Raw genomic sequence first — 18607 nt, 5'->3', positions numbered from 1 at the left:
TACATACCTGCATAAGACGATGTGTCACTTTTCACTAAGAAATCTATGATATGCAAATTAAGCTATTAAGCATCATTTTGACTGCTTGAATATAAAGTGGGGGATATGGGACCTCGGGCTATCTAGTTTTAATAACTTAAATGTAAATATTTCAGGAAGAGTTATTACCTGAAACTATGAGATGCATATCTGTCCTCCGTCAATTTTTGAAAACTTAGTTTTTTTATCACTGAGGACTTCAACCTAAAACAAAATAAAGTAGATAGCCCGATTCCTGAGTAAATTTCAGTTCAGAAACATCTTGATTGTGGTATCAGAATACTTTCACCTTCGAACAAAAGATTCCTTCGTATGAAATTTGCAGCAAAAAGTGGAACTGAGAAAAATGCATTCTAACATTGAACACCTTTACTTTGTTACTGCCTCACAATGTGTTGAAAATATTTTATATCAACGTAACTATTTGGCGTATGGTTATCAAATTTGGTGTAAGGGTGTATAATTAGTTTCTAAAACTGAAAACCTCAAAATTAAAAAATGAATTTTTTCAAAGAAATTTAAAATTTAGGCCCATGTCCCCCCTTAAGGTTCTGTGCCGTTCTTGGGTTGCCCAAAGCACTTCATCACAAGACCTTCCACGGCATATTAAAGAAAGTGCATGTCGCTGCCACTACTGAAGCACTTTCGGACAACCTTGTAGAAACTGCAAGGGTCAAACCAACGTCACTGCTGTTCAATGGCACTTGGCAAAAGCATGGACACAAGACTCACAACAGAGTGGGCACTGCCATTTCTATCGACACAGGGACTTTAAAGGGATTGTCCGGTCAAATTTTGTACTCGAGAAAACAATTGAATATCATCGTTATTGCCTCGAGACACATCGTACATGCAATATCTGAATTTTATATGCCCCTCTGCGTGGGTAATTGAATTTATACTGCTCCAATCGCATTCTGGCGGAAACGCTGCTTTCGTTGGCAACATCGAAGCTCTGACGTCACAAAACACAAAGCGAGCATTTTTGTCTCGTCGTTTGCCTGCAAGTGAACGCCTCAGCGTGCTTCGTTTTTGTTGTTGTGCTCGACTTGTTTCGTGGATGGGTGAGATTTTTGTTGCGCGGTTGGGCGCCAGAACCACCGGGCAGCACATGCGAGCCAAGACATGACGTTCCGCACTTTTCCGCGAGACGTGCAGTGACGAGCAAAGTGGATCGTCGCCGTGCGTAGGGACTGGGTTCCCGTCAAGATTGAGATCCCGCTTATGCAGCAATCATCTCACAGAAGAGAGCTACGAGCTGAGCTCTAAGCGGACAGAAGGCTTGTAAGCTGAGGTCCGATGCTGTGCCAAGGATATTAAACTACGTCCACCCACTCCTCGCCCAAATCGGATGAGTCAATGTAGGTCTGTTCGATTCGCCTGAACTGGCTCGGCTAGTTCGGCAGTGCAGGAACTGGTGCATTCGATTCAACCGGAAGTTGCACGACCGCTGCACTGGCGCGTTCGATTCATCCCAGTTCTGAAAGAGTTCAGACCCAGTTACTCAAAATCTTGCACCGGCTCCGGACTCGGTTCAGCGTCCGTGCAGAAGCAGACGGCGATAGCAAACTCCTCGTCCGTCTCGCGGTGCCATTTTTCGCAGCGCTTGCTCAAATGTCGTCGATGTTTACAATAACACCGATACGGAGGTTGCATTTCCTTTCATTTATGATAATAACGTACCCGCGGTGGACGCGGAATTGAGATCATAACCGAGGGTAGGAATTTGCTTGATTATGATATTCTAAAAGCGTTTTAGGCACCTGCTCGCGTAGGTGTGGCTCCCTGTGGTGAGTGTTGAAATATTGGCTCATGTAAATTGTTTCTTTTTGATGCTATGTGGGGGGTCCACAGTGTTGATATTCTTACTTACAGCTGTAAGTAAGAATATCAACACTGTGGACCCCCCACATAGCATCAAAAAGAAACAATTTACATGAAGGCGGGGACTATCAAGAGGGCAATACCTTTCCCGTGCCTAGGCACGGGAAAGGTATTGCCCTCTTGATAGTCCCCGCCTTCAGTTACTCTTGGATGCATATTGACGACTCCGATACATTGCGGAGGTCTGGGATTTAGTGCGTTGGCACTCGCATGTCCCCGCTGGTATCTATAGACGCCCACTAACGGGCTTGGGAAAAACGCCGAGAATCGTCATTTTTTGCCGATCCTCGCTTCAACTTGACGCCAAAGTTAGGGTCGATAACTGTCTTGTCCAAGACGCTATCGTCAGACTTTCGTCTTCGAGGTGACCGGTATACCGACCGCGCACTGCCGCCAGTGACTCCCGACGCAAAATCATCCTGATGCCGCAAACCTATCGTCGAAATGCAAAGATTTCCTATGAGGGGCATTTGCCGCTACCTTCTTGACTTGTAACCAACTATAGTTCAGAACTTCCTGGCCGAATCGAACAGACCTTGATTATAAAGCGAAACCGAAACCAACAGCTTGGCCATCTCGAATTTGTATTTAGCACGCGTGCAGCCCGATATCTGTTTGGCCCGCGTGTGAAAATGGAGCGTAGCTACGATTCACCAAGCTCGTACAAGTCAAGTGACGGCATGCATTTGAACGGTTCGCCGTTTGCCTTTGACCCGCGGACGTCACCTCTGAGGGAATGACCCGCAGCCTCATCACCGATCCAGTGGATCCACCAAAATGTGTACCCAGATGCCGCTTCGTGTACCTAAGTGCCGCTTCAGAGGCGAAATCTGCATCCTTTGCTTTGCAAGCGCCCCTAGTTCGATCGGCGTCCGTCGCGGTTTGGTCGCGGTTGTGTTTGCGCGAAACAGCATGCATTTGCTCGAAGCTTTCTGGCTGTCTGCAAGTAATATCCCGCTAAAAGGTGTGACTTTTTTTTGCACGTGCTTGGGAACTGCATTAAAAGAACCGTATTTCAGTAGGGTACAGCCTAGGAGACTATATAATTCGAAACAAAATACAAGACATCCATCGACCAACGCTTGTCATCCCGACCATCCGACAAACCTTTGCGTTTTGTGACGTCACGCAGCACCTACGGATGTCAGCCATTGACACTGGCGAAATTCGGGGTGCAGTTTCGTACATAGGATCATGAAAGGTTTAATTAATAACGGGAGATCATATATCAAAATAAAAATGACCTTTGTCTATATGAAGGCTCCCTCGGCGTAACGAGCGCAAGAACTTAAGTACTTCCGGTTTCGACCGGACAATCCCTTTAAGGTGCCGTCCAACTACTGTCACGGTTGTAGCAGATATCGAATTCTCGACGAACAAGATGAGGAAGTGTGGCAAGCATTCCTCGGTTCAGAAAAGAATGTGAACTGCTCGTCCCATGCCTTGGAAACTGAGGCAGCACTACGGATCTGGAAAAGGACGCAATTGTGACAGGCAGCTGCACTACACCACATCTCTTAGTGACGGCAACAGTAAAGCATACACTGCACTTTCTGAAGCAGAGGTGTGTGGATCCACCATGGTGACGAAGGAGAATTGCACCAATCGTATCACAAAGCGTCTTGGTACTGCGCTGTGGAAGCTCAAGGTGCCACTACCACGTTGGGAAAAGCTGGGTGACAAGGTCATTCAGAAGCTGCAGAACTATTATCAGGTGGCCATTACCAGCAACAGAGAAAGCATCCATGGAATGTACCGAGTGATATGGGGTTCTTACTTGCATTGATGCTCAACCAACGATGCTAACAGTCACAAGTTCTGCCCCGACGGGGAAGAGTCATGGTGTAAACACAGGAAAGCCCAGGCTTTGCAAGAGCCAACACCGGACTACACCCCACTCGTGACTAAGGCTCAAGGGAAAGCAGTGCTGGCTATCTACAAACGCCTTACAGATGCCAAGCTCCTTGCTCGCTGCCTGCGGGGAAAGACCCAAAACGCTGCAGAGTCTTTGAACAGTAAGATGTAGATGCTCTGCTCAAAGACTCTGTTTGCATCACGGACTGCAGTGAAGGCAGCCACCGCCATCGTTGTGCTGTTGTACAGCTGGTGCCACTCCAGCTTCGAGCAAGTGCTGTAGGAGTTGGGTGTCCTCCCTTCAAAGCAGCTAGTCAGGCTGAGCAACGTGCGCGACCAGAGGAGGGTCGGAAAGGCGACCAGTAAGCCAACAGCTGAGGTTAGGTCACACAAACGCAGCCAGGCGAAGCGTGCCCGTGCCGAGGACTCCAGCCGCAAAGGTGCAACCTACATAGCTGGGGAATTCTAGTTTGGAGGTTCAGACAGTGACATTTGGAACTACATTGCAACAAAGTTTTGTTATCTGAGTGAGAATTTACGTATATCACATAAAAATAAACTTTCTAATCAGTTTTTTCTAATTGGTATTTTCGTTTGTTTTCATAGTTTGTGCACAATTTTTGCCGCTTGGAGTTACTGTATTACAACAAAATTTTGCACAGATGCTCCTGATGGGTCATAGTGGGCAAATCTTGCGAGTTGTGCAATTGGTATCTTTGAATTTTTATAAAAGATATAAAATGAAACATGAAATACAATTACTCAAACATTTATAATTGTTTTTCTTTTTTAAAACGCAAGCTTTTTTTTTTTTCGAATTAGATTTGTACGTTCTACAGTTTATAAGGAACCAACGTGGCTGTTGTAAGTTGCAGTCTTGTATAAGTTTTAGAAGAAATTGTGTGCACAAAAAAAAGGCATTTTATGTTATAATTATAATGCAATTAAATGCAAAGGGGCAAGCGAGCTGGACAAGAATGACGAAAATGAACCCTGGAGAAGGGGAACAAAGGGACAAAGGACAGACACCTAGCTGTGTTTGGAGATTTATGTCTGTCCTTTGTCCCTTTGTTCCCCTTCTCCAGGTTCATTTTCGGCATTTTATGTGCATGATAAAGGCATAGCTATTTCACCAAGGTAGTTATCAGAAAACCGATTGCAAATATGGCAAGAGGACCTCAATGTGCAAAGTTAAGTCATATTGGACGTTTTAATGATTTATACAGCGTAAGGTTGGTCTGCCAGTAGGGGCGACACTGGTTTACATTGTAGATGAGCAATGTTGCCAGTGCAGCACGACTGTGCACTAACTGTGCAAATTAGATCCAATATTTAAAAGGTTCTAGGTTCAATATTTAAAAAAAAAAAATATTGTCCCGAGGAGCATCTTTTTTCAACAGGAAGCTGACACCCCTATAATGTTTTTTTTTGCAGGAAGCTGTAGATTATGGTACGAAGAAACTACCAATAATTTTGTGCATTTCAAAGTTGTGCATTTGCGAAAAACAAAGTCAAACTGAAACCAGAGAAGGAGCACAGGGGCTGTGACATAAGGGTGCACGGGGTTTATATAGAGTCACCCCTCGCAAATTCGCTGGAACTGATTCCCCTTAGCTGTGCTCTCAGCTTCATAAATCAACACACGTCTTGGTGCTCCAACAGTCATCAAAGTGACGTTATCTTGGATTGCATTACTTTTAATTTTGAATATGTGCGTTAGATAGTGAAGGGTGTTTTGAAAATGTTTTGCGTTCCAGATCGTCACCGTATCTGACCAGGGAACGGAGCAAGGGGAGTTTTGAAGACCTGATTCTCTAGCAGTAATTTTTGTGGAGAAAAAGAGAAAACGGGTTTTCAGATGCAAATATGTTTTCCGAGTAATTGACCTGCCACAGATTGTGTTGGTAAGCATCTCGGCAAGCGTAAATAAATACCGTATTTTTGCACGTATAACCCGTAGCCCTAACTTACTCCTCTCGGAGGAAAAAAATATTTTAAATACCTCTCATATTGCCCACACTAACCGCGCAAACCAATGTAAAGATATTGTTAAAACTCTTACCTTTATTTTGAATACACCGGTCACTGCAGTCACTGTAGCTATCCGAGGTGCCGTCATTGTCGCAGGTAGCGTCGTAATCTGTGCCGTCAAAGCGATTGCTGATGCAGCAGTTTTTGAAACTGTTCCGCACCGTCTTGTCAGGAAAGAGTGCAGTCACGCCGGAAGCTTCTGGAGGTGACATGAAGCCACCAGAGATGAAGCCACAAGTAGGGAGGGACACACTCCCACAATAACTAAAACCAAGAGACACTATTAGACGAAAAGGAGAGCTGACTTGGCTCCAACAGCTGTTTTGGTCACCCTCGGGCACGACGAAAGAAGGTGGGGAGAAAAAAATCCCTAGGAGAGATCACAGAAGAGGTTCTCTGGGGAATCAATTTCTAGGACTTTGCATGCATCGCTGCAAAGTCACATTGCCCGCCATAATTTGTGTATAACGCGCCGCCTACTTTTCCTCCTCTGATTTTATACAAATTTTGATGACTATTATACATGAGCAAATACAGTATTACAGGGTCTGCCAATAAGGATTCAAATCGAATGGCACAGTGCCATGACTAGCAAAGGGAGCCGGTAAATTGTAGCTTTTTCTCGCACTGTGCATGATTTTTGCCAGTATTCGCACGCCCCCTAGTAAATGCCTTCTCGGATCCCTTCAGTATTGTGGTACAAGTTGAGATTTCGGCTTACTTCAGGAAATTCCGAGCTGCCCTACGCCAAGGACCTGTTTGGAGCGGAGCCGTTCTCGCCGAGCAAGGAGACGGCCGACCCGTTCGGCATGGGCGAATTTGCCTCGGACAGTCTGGGGGCCCAAGAGTTGGAGAACGCCATTGGCATCATTGACCGGAAACTCAACGAAATGCGGGTGAGCCCAACCTTCCAAAGGGAGTGCTTGTCGTCCTTTTCTTTTTGGGAGAACAAACGGGGAAGAAAAGTCTAGGATCCGTCTGGGAATGGGGTGTCCTATGCACGTTGCATTCCCTATGCTCCGTTTCACTTCACCATTGACCACAGACGACACTACGAGTTATCGAAGCCAATCCAATGCCGTGTGTGGTCACGTGGTACGTTCACGGCACGGGATCGGCTGCATGGCTCGTAGCACCTGCTGCAATTCATTGCAAGGTGAAAGGGAGTACCATGTTTGCACAAATGTTTTTTTTTTTTCTACATTACATGCTTTAAAACACATTTTACATTATGTTCGTAATCGAGCTCGGCCGCGAGGCACGCAGGTCGGGAGAAAGCCATCTCTCCGACCGAATACAGGAGATTGGGTGCATAAACACAAACATTTTCCCAAAGTCCCTTCTTGAGAACACAAGCACTGAAGAAATGTTGCCAACCAAAGCACGTCAAATTCAGTAATGTAGAAGAGTCTCTCGCATCCAGGTTTATGTGAACAAAATGTAGTATTAGCAGTTGCCACATAATATGTTTATTATAGTAACATTAAGTCCGTGACCAGCAAACATTCTTTCAGTTTTCTTCCATTTGCTTAGTACTGATTTTGCAACTACTATTCATCTTTACACAAAAACTGGACATTAAGCTCCTTTGGACAAAAAAAGGACAGCAGAAATGAATTTGTAAAATGTGACTGTCCCTGCCAAAACGGTGCGTCTGGTCACCCTACGTATATTTCGCCGCTAAATTTGTCAAGGAAACTGATTTCGTATGTCACAGGACCAAGGAGGTTGGAATGAGGGGAAGGGAGGCAGATGGGGAGGATGGAGAGAGAGGGAGGCAGCAGGGAGGGAGTTTGGGCTAGATGGGAATGAAGGAGAGAGATTGGGAGCAAGGGTTAAAGGAGGCAGATGGGAAACAGCACCTTGAGGGGGGGGGGATGTGGAGAGAAAGTGGGGAAGCAATGGGGAGAGGGAAATTGGTGTCGCATGAGGTCTATTTTTTGCTAAATTTAGCAGGGTAACTGAATTGCTGTTATGTCATGTGACGTCAATTTCACTGCCATGTTTAGCGGGGAAACTAAATTGGTGTATAGGTCACGTCACGTCAATTTTCCCGCTAAATTTAGTGGGGAAACTGGATTGTTTAGGTCACAAGATTTGAGGTTTGCCGTTAACTTTAGTCGGGAAATTGAATGGACGTATAGGTCTCATGAATTCAATTTCCCCACTGATTGTAGGCTATATGATGTTAGGTCATGTGACATCAATATCTCCGCCAAATTTAGCGAAAAATGCACAGACAAAACTTTGAGGTTGGGGGGTTTCATTAAAAAGCCTTTTATGCCTTAAAACAGAATGCAACGTTATTGAGTCTTTTCCAATTAATTATCAGGTAATTATTATTATCAGTGGAGGACAGTGATTGATGAGTTTACTTACATTAAGGATGGGCTGGAGCTTAACAGCCTATACCTTCCACAATACATCACAGAGGACATGCACTGATCATTGGAGAGACTTTTGGGTGCTGGGCTAGAGTCTCCCAGAACATAACATGCAAGCCCAGATTTTATAATGCCGATCATGACCAGGAAGGCTCAAGTGTTGAGCAAGACTTGATTTACGCACATACTGCCCCACCCTTAAACATTGAAAGGATAAGCTGATAGATATAAAGCATTAATGGAACCCATTAACCTTAATGTATTTATTACTTTTTCTACACGATTGTAAGTAGGCTCGATTGTATGTCGACCCCCTCACAAATGTCAGCAAGACGAAAAAGAAATTGTACTTTAGGGGAGCATTGTACGGCAAACATGGAAGAACGGCAGGGTACCTCTTTCGAACGCCTGTCTTCCAGCATGCGCTCTACACGTTCTCGCATACTTTTGTTCCAAATGAGAGGTGCACGAGATGCCGAAGCGTTATCCAAGTTAGAAAGCTCGTACTGGAGGTGTGACAGCTCGAGCTCCTCCCCGTCATTCTCACTGTCTTTCGTCTATACTGGTGTTGTCATTCACGTCTTCATCACTGTTACATCCCAAGAAACACATTGTCGGCGTTTCCCAACAAAATCTTGCACTTCACAAATGACCACGTCTTATGCGCTTGCTCGGTGATCGCGTCGCGCGTCATGGGTATGGGTTGATCGTGCACTCCTGCATCATAGATTGCAAGCTGGACCTCTAACTCTGAAAAGCATTTGGTCATATCCAAAGTTTGGCAGCCCGCAGAAGCCTCTTCGTTTTCCGTCATGCTTAAAAGATTCTGTGCCTTTGCAGATGCCACTGGCTCACCACTTTCTCCGACAGGTCAAACTTGCCACCAGGAGCGCAGTTGTTGGTTGCTTTCAAATGAACAGTGGTTGTTAGCGAGTGTTGCAAACTTGAACTGCCTAGACCACGCTTGTCAATTAAAAGAAACATAGTCGGTACTCCAGCATAGTCGCACAATCTCAATGCTCAATCGAACTATGTGCGACTGTGCATTACGCAAACACAAGCAGCGGAGAGTGAGGCTGTTCCAGCGGTTGTTCTGGCATGGCTCTCGCATCGAGTGCACCCACTCCCGGAACTCTGGCACGCCCCGCTGCCGTGCATTCGGGCTGATTTTGCAAATCGTGATCACAGTTAACATAATACTCACTTGTTTGCGCAGATAAAAAAAAAAGAATAGAACTTTTAAAACGAGTGCACAGAATGGCGATACGCTACAGGTACAGCCGGCCGAACTCATAACAAGCAGAGATGCTCCCAATATCGTGATTGTTTAGTCTTTGTCAACGGTTGGACGCTTTGGTTTCAATCACCCGCCAGTTAAGGTTTTTAAGCATTTTAAAATAGGTCTACCTACATCTGTGTAAATATGGTACTATTGAAGTTGTCAGCCATCCATCTCTCGTGTAATGTTCTATGGCCTTCAGTGCCTTCAAAGTATTATTAAATGAATAAATGTCATTTGCCTTTCCTCTCTAGACCTACCCAATGTCTGCCAGCACTTGTGGAGCCCGGGGTCCATTGCAGTTCCCAAATGGCTTATCATCTCTATCGTCCCTTTCAGGATGGCTTCAGTCGAGGCCTGTCCTTCGGCAAGGATGACTTTTCCGTCGAGACGCTGGATCCCCTGAGCAAGCAGACCTGAAGGGGGCCAGGACCCAGTGTCTCCCCGGACAACCGTCGACTCCGCTTCCCAAGCTTCCAACGAGTCCGACGTCACCCACGCACCTCCACGGTCACTGCAGCAAGCCCAGAGGCGAGATCAGGATAGCTGCCCAGCGTGCTGTGCCCCCGGCCTTTTCTTCTTTGTTGCTGCTGCCTCTTCGTGGCTTTTAGATTGTTGCTGCAATTGCTTGCGTGTTGTTTTCCTTCCAGTCCAGCTGGCTTGAGACCAGGAGAAAAAAGAAATGGGGGGGAGCCCTATGTTTTTGGTGTTTATCGGGTGCAATGCAATGGCAATGCCTGGGATTTCTTCTTGTTTTGTTTTTCAAAGGTGTAGTTTTTGGAGGTGGCTCATTGATGATAAGAGCAGCATCCTCCTAGTGGCACTGTTGCTGGTGTAGAGGTTGGGCACTGGAGAATTGCTAATTTAGCAGCAAGCACGGCTGAGAAGTAAGAATTCGTGTGACACATTGTAATATAGCAGTGGAAGACAACTAATGCGCCAGTTGCACTTTTGACCCTCAATGGCAAAACTAACTGATCCTCAGCCGTCGGAAGATTGAGGAATCGTCATGCTGTATGTTTGTATGTTTTAGTTATTGATTGCTACCATGGATGCAGGTGAAACCAGGCATTGTAGCTGTGATGAACTCTTTCCCAATTCTTTTTATACATATATACCCACTTCAAGTGTCTTATGGAGCCTAATAATTTCTACCGAATAGTGTATAGCCCTTAACTAATTGTACAACAACCTTGCCTGAAAGGTCACAGCAATTTGTTCATAAAAAGCAATAAAGAAAAAAAAAAGTTAGTACTAGCTTAGGTCCTGACGTGCGTTAAGACGACCTGCGACCCGCTGGAACGCAGTACCAGCCAGAGTGCAACCGGTGAAAGCATCTCAATTGTGTTGATGGGTTTTTCACGTGTGGAAATAGTACTGCTTGACCGGCAACAGTAGTTGAACATTAATACACAGTGTACAGAAGTAATGCATAATTGACTATGCAAGAGCAGTAATGATCTTGGCTGTCAATTTGCAGAGGCATTATTTTGTTGCCTGTTGAGTCACTCCTGGAATACACTTGGTACTGCGAAGTGAAGAGGGTCACCATGAGTGACCTTGTAACACAACTGCAATGTTGAAAATAAAGCAGCTTTTTTTTTTTTCTGCCTTGTGTGTCATTGCCGTTACTGCCTTCGCTTGCAGCACAGGAAACTAAGTGTGGTGTGGAGACTACAAACAGTTGGAGAGAACCAAGTTTATGATAAGGAATTATTTGTTGTGGGTTTGTAGCAGTGGGAGACAGCAGCATGGAAGCAGTTCCTCAGCAGTACCCTCTTGTCAGCAAGAAGTCTGTTAAATCCAAGTACTGCTGGGCACTGTTGGCAGGAACTTTGAAGACCAGTGTTAGCTGTAAATAAGAGTCATGCAGACCAATTAGTTTTGTCTTCAGAGCAGGGTGTCTAGCGACTGCGGAAACGGAGAATCATTAGGGAAATGTTAATTGGCGGAAAAAATTGGGGATATTGTCAAAAAGCAAGCCCAGTCAGGGAAAAGGACCCAGAAACGCCATCGAGTGCCCTGAGCAAAGATTTGCAGACTTGGGGGCAGAAAAGTGGGCAATAAATTCTGCTTAGAGCGGAGCACGGGCTTTGTTCACCCAATCTAGAGTGTGCTACCCGATGCAAAGGGAACGCCTTACAAATCCAGTCCAAGCCTTGGATTGGACTGGGTTAAGGGCGCGACATTAGGCTAGATCCAGTTAGAGCTACCAGATTTAGTAACAAATAGAAAAGCCGCAGATCCCAATTCAAGCCTCAAGCCGAAAGTTACCATCGGGCGGCCATGCTGCTCTTGTTCCCCTTCTCCAGGGATTATTTTCGTCATTGTTATCTTGGTGGTTTTTTTTTTAGAGATATAGAAGTTTTATATCGATTTACTGTGGACTATGCACCTGTCATATTCATAATCAGCCACAGTCGTCTTTGCTTTTGCAAGGAGGCTCTTTGTGATAGCAGACGAGCCAGATGCCACTATTGTAGAATGGAACTATCTGCGAAGCACGTGGATTTGGTCACGCACGCTGCAACGAAGAGGCATGTTTCGGCCGCTAACGGAAGTCTGACCAGTCACCCACTGCTGAAGGGTCCCTTGCCATGTTCGTATGCGCTCACTCTGCAATTTTGGCTTCGGATCACCTGGGTGAACTGTGGCGTGGCGTGACAGATTTCTAGTCAAAGCAAAAGGTTTCAGATGACACTGATGTGATCTATACTGTTATTGCACCTTTGGGCAAGAAACAAAGCAACAAAAATGTTTAAAAAGTCATTTTCTGCTGTGTTTTCGATTTAGCAGTTTTCAGGATTTTGACTGCGGGTTTTCAATTTTTGAGTTGGCAACACTGTGTGCAGCCTTTCCGGAGTTTGCCCGGGCAGGCTCTGCTGGCTCCGCGGCCAGCGGCTTCCTCTTACCAACAGCCGTGCCGCCACGCCGCCATGGTGATGGCTTCTCTGGTGGCGGTGCTTGGAACTACGCCGTGCGGTAGCAAATGGGAGCCTCGTTCCTTGGAACTATGACGTGCTCCAGCCAATGGGAGCCTATCCATCAGAGTGCTACTATGGACGACAGACTTGGCTCCATTGGGACAGGGGAGTTTATGTGCCGTTCGGCGCGGCTTCAAGACCTGATAACTCCGGTTTGATCCATGAGACAGTTAATACTTTTGCATTAAAAAAAGTGAAAGCCGTTTACAACTCCCTGTAACGCCGAATTAGAGCGCAGCTCTTGAGGAGGAGGAGGGAAGGGTACTGGGGGGGGTCAAGTGACCTTGGGTGGGGGCCACGTGACGATGCCGATGACGTCATCAGTGATGATGACAATGATGATGCCGATGCCGGTGACGTCATCAGTGACGTCACTGATGACATCATCAGCGATGATGACGATGCGGATGCCGGTGACGTCATCAGTGACGTCATGATGACGATGCGGATGCCGGTGACGTCATCAGTGATGATGACGATGCGGATGCCGGTGACATCATCAGTGACGTCACTGATGACGTCATCAGTGATGATGACGATGCGGATGCTGGTGACGTCATCAGTGACGTCACTGATGACGTCGTCGGGGGTCACGTGACCCCGGGGGTCACGTGACTTGGGGAGCCACGTGACTTTGGGGTGACCTTGGGGAGTCACGTGACCCTTGGGGAGGGGTCACGTGACCTTGGGATGACCTTGGTTACGCCGACACTGACGCCGCTCAAGCCGGGAACGGGCCCCTAAGAGCTGCGCTCTAAGAACGTTGACGGCTGTCGGCGCGTTTGTTTCCCGGTGGGTGGCGAAATCTGTAGGCACAAAGGATGCGAAGCCGCGACGAGAGCGACACTGACGCCAGTCGCCCGGAGCCCTGGACGCTGCTCTATGTAATTTTGTCTGTGTGTGTGTGTGTGTGCGTGCGTCCGTTTTCTAGAGACAGCAAATCGCCCGTTGTATTTTTGTCCTTTTCTTGTTTTAATTGTCTTTCGATGGGCCTTCGCTGTCCTCTTCTGGCGCGCCGTGCATTCACGAGGGCGCCCATCAAACCATTCTGCCAATCTTGGCCGCCAGGCAGCTACGTAGCTGTCTCGCCTCAGACACGATCACATGGTCGTGTCGCCGCGGGGTCGATCGGGATCTTGAACTCGGCTCCCGATGCGCCGCTTTCTCTCCTAGCCATTGGAGGGCGCTGCAGGCGCCCCCGTGGCGGGCGAGGAGAAACCTCCTCGCCCATCGATTGATATATACTCGGTGGGGCAGGGGGCGAGAGGCCCCTTAGAACTTCGGTGGAGACCGAGACGCAGGCAGGTGGGTGGCGTCCGGATCTAGGACATCGCGGGACACGAGGCCTGGGGGCCTTCTTTGTGTTTAGCTTTTGGCTTAACGTGCTCTTGTAAATATTTGTGTAATGTAGCTTGTATTTGTAGGTTAGATTGAGTGTTTTGTAGCGTTGTTTTGTTGTACCATTAAACTGGGAGCGGAATCCCGCTCCCGTGAAAGAACCAGGCTGGACTCGGGTTGTTGACGGATCACGTAGGAAACGGCGAATCCTACACTCTTCAACCCCGTCGTTCGAGCAAGTTATTCGGGCCTGCGGTGTGGGTAGTTTGCCATTTCGATCTGGATGAGCATTGTACCGGCGTGCAGTTGTGTTTGAGTACTGCGTGAAAACTGTTAAAGACTCCACGCTAGCAGTTGTACTGCACTGCATAAATTTCTCATCTATAGTTGGTAACGATGTCACCACTCCCTTGCAGACTAAACTCCTGCTGTCTAAACAACTAAGGACTAATTCGTTTTTTGTGGGCAGTTTGCAAGTGCGATGGCGTGCTACCGTCATGCTGTCACTATGCGTGCTGACTGACAGACTTCACATGTGACGACTGTACTTTGTTACTGTTTCCAAGTGCCTGTATAACCACATGATTTTTATTGAACGGTGTTCGCATTAAAAATTTAAGATCACAGAACGATATTAAGCATGTATTTGCTTTGCTGTCCTCGTTTTCGCAAAACAAGTTCTGATGACCATTTTTTTTAATGCAAAGGACATTAAGTAATCTTTTCTTTTTAATGACAAAGTTTTTGGGTTTTGCTTTTTAAACTGGTTTGCTCTTGATGGAATCGGTAACCGAAGCGTTATTTCCAACACATCACTGAACCAGAACTGAACTGGAACAAAACTCGATGCTACTGAACCCGAACCAAACGAAAATTGAATGACCAGTTCGACTCCCTGCTTTTAACCGACGTTTACGTGTACGTTTCAAGACAGAGGAAGATGCATTGGAAGGGGCGACGACCGCAGCAAGACTTAAGCAAACGTTTGCAGGCAACAAGATGTGAGTCTTCAACGTCTGAAGATTGCAGATGTTTTGTCATGGAGAAGTACCAGACGGAGGAGAACACATTCTGACCCAAGAACACACGAACTCATGAAGAGCGTGTAACAGTGAAGCGGTTATCTTCCAGAGGATTTTAGTGACGAGGACGTAAACATGCAATGCCGGACTGAACGTCAGATGAAGTAAAAAAAGCATTGGACAAAAATGTAACTTGAATAAAGTCATATGTGTGGCATCAACGAGTAAAGTTTAACAAATTGAAGTATTCTATTCAATATGAAAGATACGAAAAGGGCTTTTGTATTTCGTTCATTTTTTACGGCAACTAGGAGGTTTAGAATCTTTTGTACAAAATGAGTTGGTACTTCTAAGCGTAACAAAAATCAAGTTACTTTTCTCCTTCCCCTCTCGTCCCCTTCACTTATTTTAACGTTCTGTTGAATTTTGCGCCTCCTCACTTCATCCGCACAAGGAAGTGAGAAGTGGAAGAAAGTTTGTTTGCCAAGCAATAACAAACTAAAATCAGATTAGCCTTTTTAAAGCAAAAAAAAAAAAAAAAGAAGGCGAGCAGAATGTGCGTGGTGGGTTGTTGGAGGGTATGTCAATTCTGTTTGGCTTTTCTGTGCCTGGAGATGAAACATACCGAAACTGTAAATAAGTATTTTCTTAATAACCATGACACTTTTAGTGTGGAATTTGGTGTGTTTGTTTAGTATGTAGTATACGTATAAATAACACCTTTATTTAAAAATAAAGATTTAAGGTTTGTGTCCCCACCCCTCTGACGACTGTTTTCTCAAGGTATGTTCATAGAGTAGTTATAATGCATGGTAGAGGATCAACTGGTGCTGTTGTCTATGCGACTTGTGGGAGGCAAATAGACCGATCTCACCAGCCAGTTTGACTACGCCACCGGTGCCGCAAAGCATCGAGGGAACTTTGGTCTTTCTGCACGTGCGACAACTTCGCTGCAAAACAGAAGACATCGGTACCCCGAAAAAATAAAAGTCAAAATATCCCGACAAACCATTTTTCCAATCGATTATGTGTCCATTCAATATGTTTTATCAGTAAGCATGATAAAATAATGCATTAGCAACTGATATCAGAAAGCTCGCGCCGCTTTTGAGTTGAAAAGATTGTCTGCTAAAGACGCCGGCTCTCGGCGCCGTATGCTCGTTCGTTGGCGCAGTTGGCATCGCGACCGCTTGCGCCATCTTTTGTCTCCCGTGCAAAACGGCGCCGTATTGTTTGAAGGCCTCTGGCTTCGCCGCATTTCCATAGGAGCTAAGCCTTTTTCTTTCTTTACTTCTTCCTTAAGTAAATTCGCTCTTTGCAAATTTTACACACACAAAAAAAAGCACCATCTATGGGCAACGCGGTACAGAGTAGTAGCGCGATAGGTGAAGAAACCGAATTTTGCGGTCGATTTAAAGAGCCTGGCCACTCCTTGATACACCCAGTAGAAATGTGAGAAAAAATACCTCGAAGGGGGGTGTTTTTGCCTTCTAGCAAGTACGAGACGCGTTCCAACGAACGAAGAAATCACAACCGATACGTTGTCTGCTCCGGATGAAGCAGCTGCAAGGGCGGAGTGTCGTACACCGAGCTCACTTCCTCAAACCCAATACTTTACTTGTTGCAGGTTCAAGGCCGACGTACAACCTCGATATTTTTCAGGGAAGATAGCCCCCTTAGCGCTCCCCTATCCTAAGCTGTGAAGGGAGCCATGGTTGAGGCAAGGTAAAAAGTGGAGAGGATAGAGGAAAGGAGGAGGTGGGAAAAAGTGGAAAGGGCGAAGTTTACGTCGGCCTTTGAGCAGGGCCGTAACCAGGGGGGGGGGGGGGGGTTAGGGGATTCTGACCCCCCCCCCCCCCCCCCCCCGAAATTTTTTTCTGCGTACGGCCCTGGTTGGTGCACTTGCAGCCAGCCGATTTTAATCTCCACCTCTGCGCACGCGCAGTAGCGCCGGTCGGCTACCGGGTACCAAACCGGGACCGGTTCTCTGGTTTGCTATAACTCTCCGTTATATGCCACCGATGCACATGATTCATTGGCGAAAATAAGACAATAGACATTTTCAAAATGGCCGCCGTTATCCCCGAACCCCCCCCCCCCCCCCCCCCCGAAATGTTTTTCTGGGTACGGCCCTGCCTTTGAGAAATGCAGCACAATGCCCTCCCGCAAAGCCCTCCACTCCTGCACACTTCAGAGATTTTGATCTGGTCCGTTGTCGTCGCTACGGAAGAACTCTTCTCTGCGTTCGTGGCGCGAGGCCAGGGAAATCAGCCGTGTTCACACGTCGGCCGCGCAGCACGGAGATGGGGAACCCCAGCATCCCGCCAGTAACGGCGCGACAAAAAAAGAGAGTTTTCCGTGTCGTCTGCTTGAAAGACTTGTTTTCGAGCATAACTCGCGTTAAAATCCCACTTTGGCAGTATCCAGTTGCTACGCGTAATGTTGGATAATTTTAGAAACTTCCACCGCGCTTACCGACTTCACTGATCGCCGAGCACTGGTAGCGGCCTTCAGTGACGCCCACGGCGTCTACCACGACGGCTATGAGAATTAAACACGTCGCACCTCCGTCCTCAGGTACTTGACGACACCATTCCACCCGCATTGCGCGATTGTGTTACAGCTATGGCTTTCTTTTTTTCGCACATTGTGGGCGAAAAATACGAGATTTTTTAACCTGCAACAGAGTAGGGAGCTTTTATGTTTCAGAAAAGTATCCTCTATTCAATGTTTCATGTCCTCTGATGCCAAGTACGGGGCAGACCGTTGACATTGCCGCAAACATCGGCCGAAAAGAAGGTCTTTTCACGCGCCAGATTTTCGTTGCTGAAGCTATCTCGGTTTGGCGTCTCTCTACTCTAGTCGTCTTCCGCAAACGAGGAACGTGTCCAGTATTCCCCTATAGTCACCGACAACTTTAGAAACGCAGGTCGTGGCTAGTTTGAAACATCTTTTCATCGCTCTGCAGCCCATGGGGTGGCACAATGTCTCGGAAGCCCACCACTAGGGTATAATGTCGTACTGTAAGCAGACTATCCAACACAAATTAGACGCGCATAATGCCACTCTCGTGGTAAAGTTGCCTCTTTTGGCGATCGTATGAGTATACCTGGACGGAGGTTGGTCGTGTCAGCGTGATGCTGTATGGCGTCCAGTGCGCGTAGTGCCTGGTGAGGCTGCTCGTCTTTACGGTGTTGGTGTTGAGCACCGTGAGACGCACGTGCAGCGTCGATGACCCGCCGGCGCCGTCCAGGTACGGGCCCTTGCGGAAGCGGAACCGCAGGCAGCACGCGTTGTACACGCTGTCGTTCTCGGGCACCGACAGCGTCCTCTCCAGGCTCACCGAGGCCGAATGAGAAGGATCCACGGTCGTGGTCAGGTAGCCCAAACCTGGAGGAAGTGTCTGGTTCATCTGGGAGGCTTCCGCACCCGCGGGGCTCTTGCTCAAAATTCAAAAGCGGCACCACGCGATGCCGCTTCGAGAGGAGTGGTGCTGAAGGGAAGCAATGATGGCGCCGTAGGCGGGGGGCGGGGGGGGGGAGTTGATAAGACTAAGACCCCCCACCCCCGAAAGACGCCCAACCCTGCTTGCAGCAGGGTTGGGCAGAGATACTCTAAAATGTATCCGCGAATCCAAATATTGGGATACATGGCATAAAACTGCTAAAATGCTGATACTGAAATACATTTGTAAATGTACACGCGATATGCACCAGAAATACATGTGAAAAATAGGAAAGTATTTTATTTTATTTATTTTTATTTATTTATCAATACTGTCAGCCTTCTCTC

The 18607-nt window shown here is 46.9% G+C and overlaps 2 protein-coding genes and 1 pseudogene across 5 annotated transcripts in view; 2 read left to right on the top strand and 1 right to left on the bottom strand.

Annotated features, from left to right (window-relative positions):
* Positions 1 to 11076, top strand: part of LOC8032111 (PTB domain-containing engulfment adapter protein 1) — a 38157-nt gene extending 27081 nt beyond the window's left edge. For all 4 annotated transcript variants that reach the window (XM_029980655.4, XM_029980653.4, XM_040503695.2 and 1 more), the window contains exons 11-12: positions 6535 to 6704; positions 9811 to 11076. In XM_029980655.4, the coding sequence (XP_029836515.3) occupies positions 6535 to 6704; positions 9811 to 9891 (251 nt within the window). In that variant the 3' untranslated portion in view covers positions 9892 to 11076. The remainder of the gene's footprint in view (positions 1 to 6534; positions 6705 to 9810) is intronic.
* Positions 3305 to 4381, top strand: LOC121047949 (annotated as a pseudogene).
* Positions 11077 to 11201: 125 nt separating the features above from the next.
* On the bottom strand, positions 11202 to 18342 carry LOC115320472. Its single transcript, XM_029980656.3, has 2 exons — positions 17925 to 18342; positions 11202 to 11323 (listed from the first exon to the last, which is right to left on the bottom strand). Exons 1-2 carry the CDS (start codon positions 18225 to 18227, stop codon positions 11237 to 11239), a joined length of 390 nt encoding a protein of 129 aa, XP_029836516.1. The 5' UTR covers positions 18228 to 18342; the 3' UTR covers positions 11202 to 11236.
* Positions 18343 to 18607: the final 265 nt, after the last annotated feature.

This window comes from Ixodes scapularis, unplaced genomic scaffold, assembly GCF_016920785.2.
Source record: "Ixodes scapularis isolate PalLabHiFi unplaced genomic scaffold, ASM1692078v2 PGA_scaffold0__279_contigs__length_252992795, whole genome shotgun sequence".
In the NCBI taxonomy this organism is placed as follows: Eukaryota; Metazoa; Arthropoda; class Arachnida; order Ixodida; family Ixodidae; genus Ixodes; species Ixodes scapularis.
Note: the sequence above shows the minus strand (reverse complement) of the source record. Positions and strands in the feature narration are given on the sequence as shown.

Coding starts and splice junctions, on each gene's coding strand:
- LOC115320472 (XM_029980656.3), bottom strand. CDS start 18,227: ATGAACCAGACACTTCCTCCAGGTTTGGGCTACCTGACCACGACCGTG. Junction 11,324..17,924: donor CACGACCAACCTCCGTCCAG/GTATACTCATAC, acceptor TCTTATTTACAG/CTAACACTGGTCTTCAAAGT.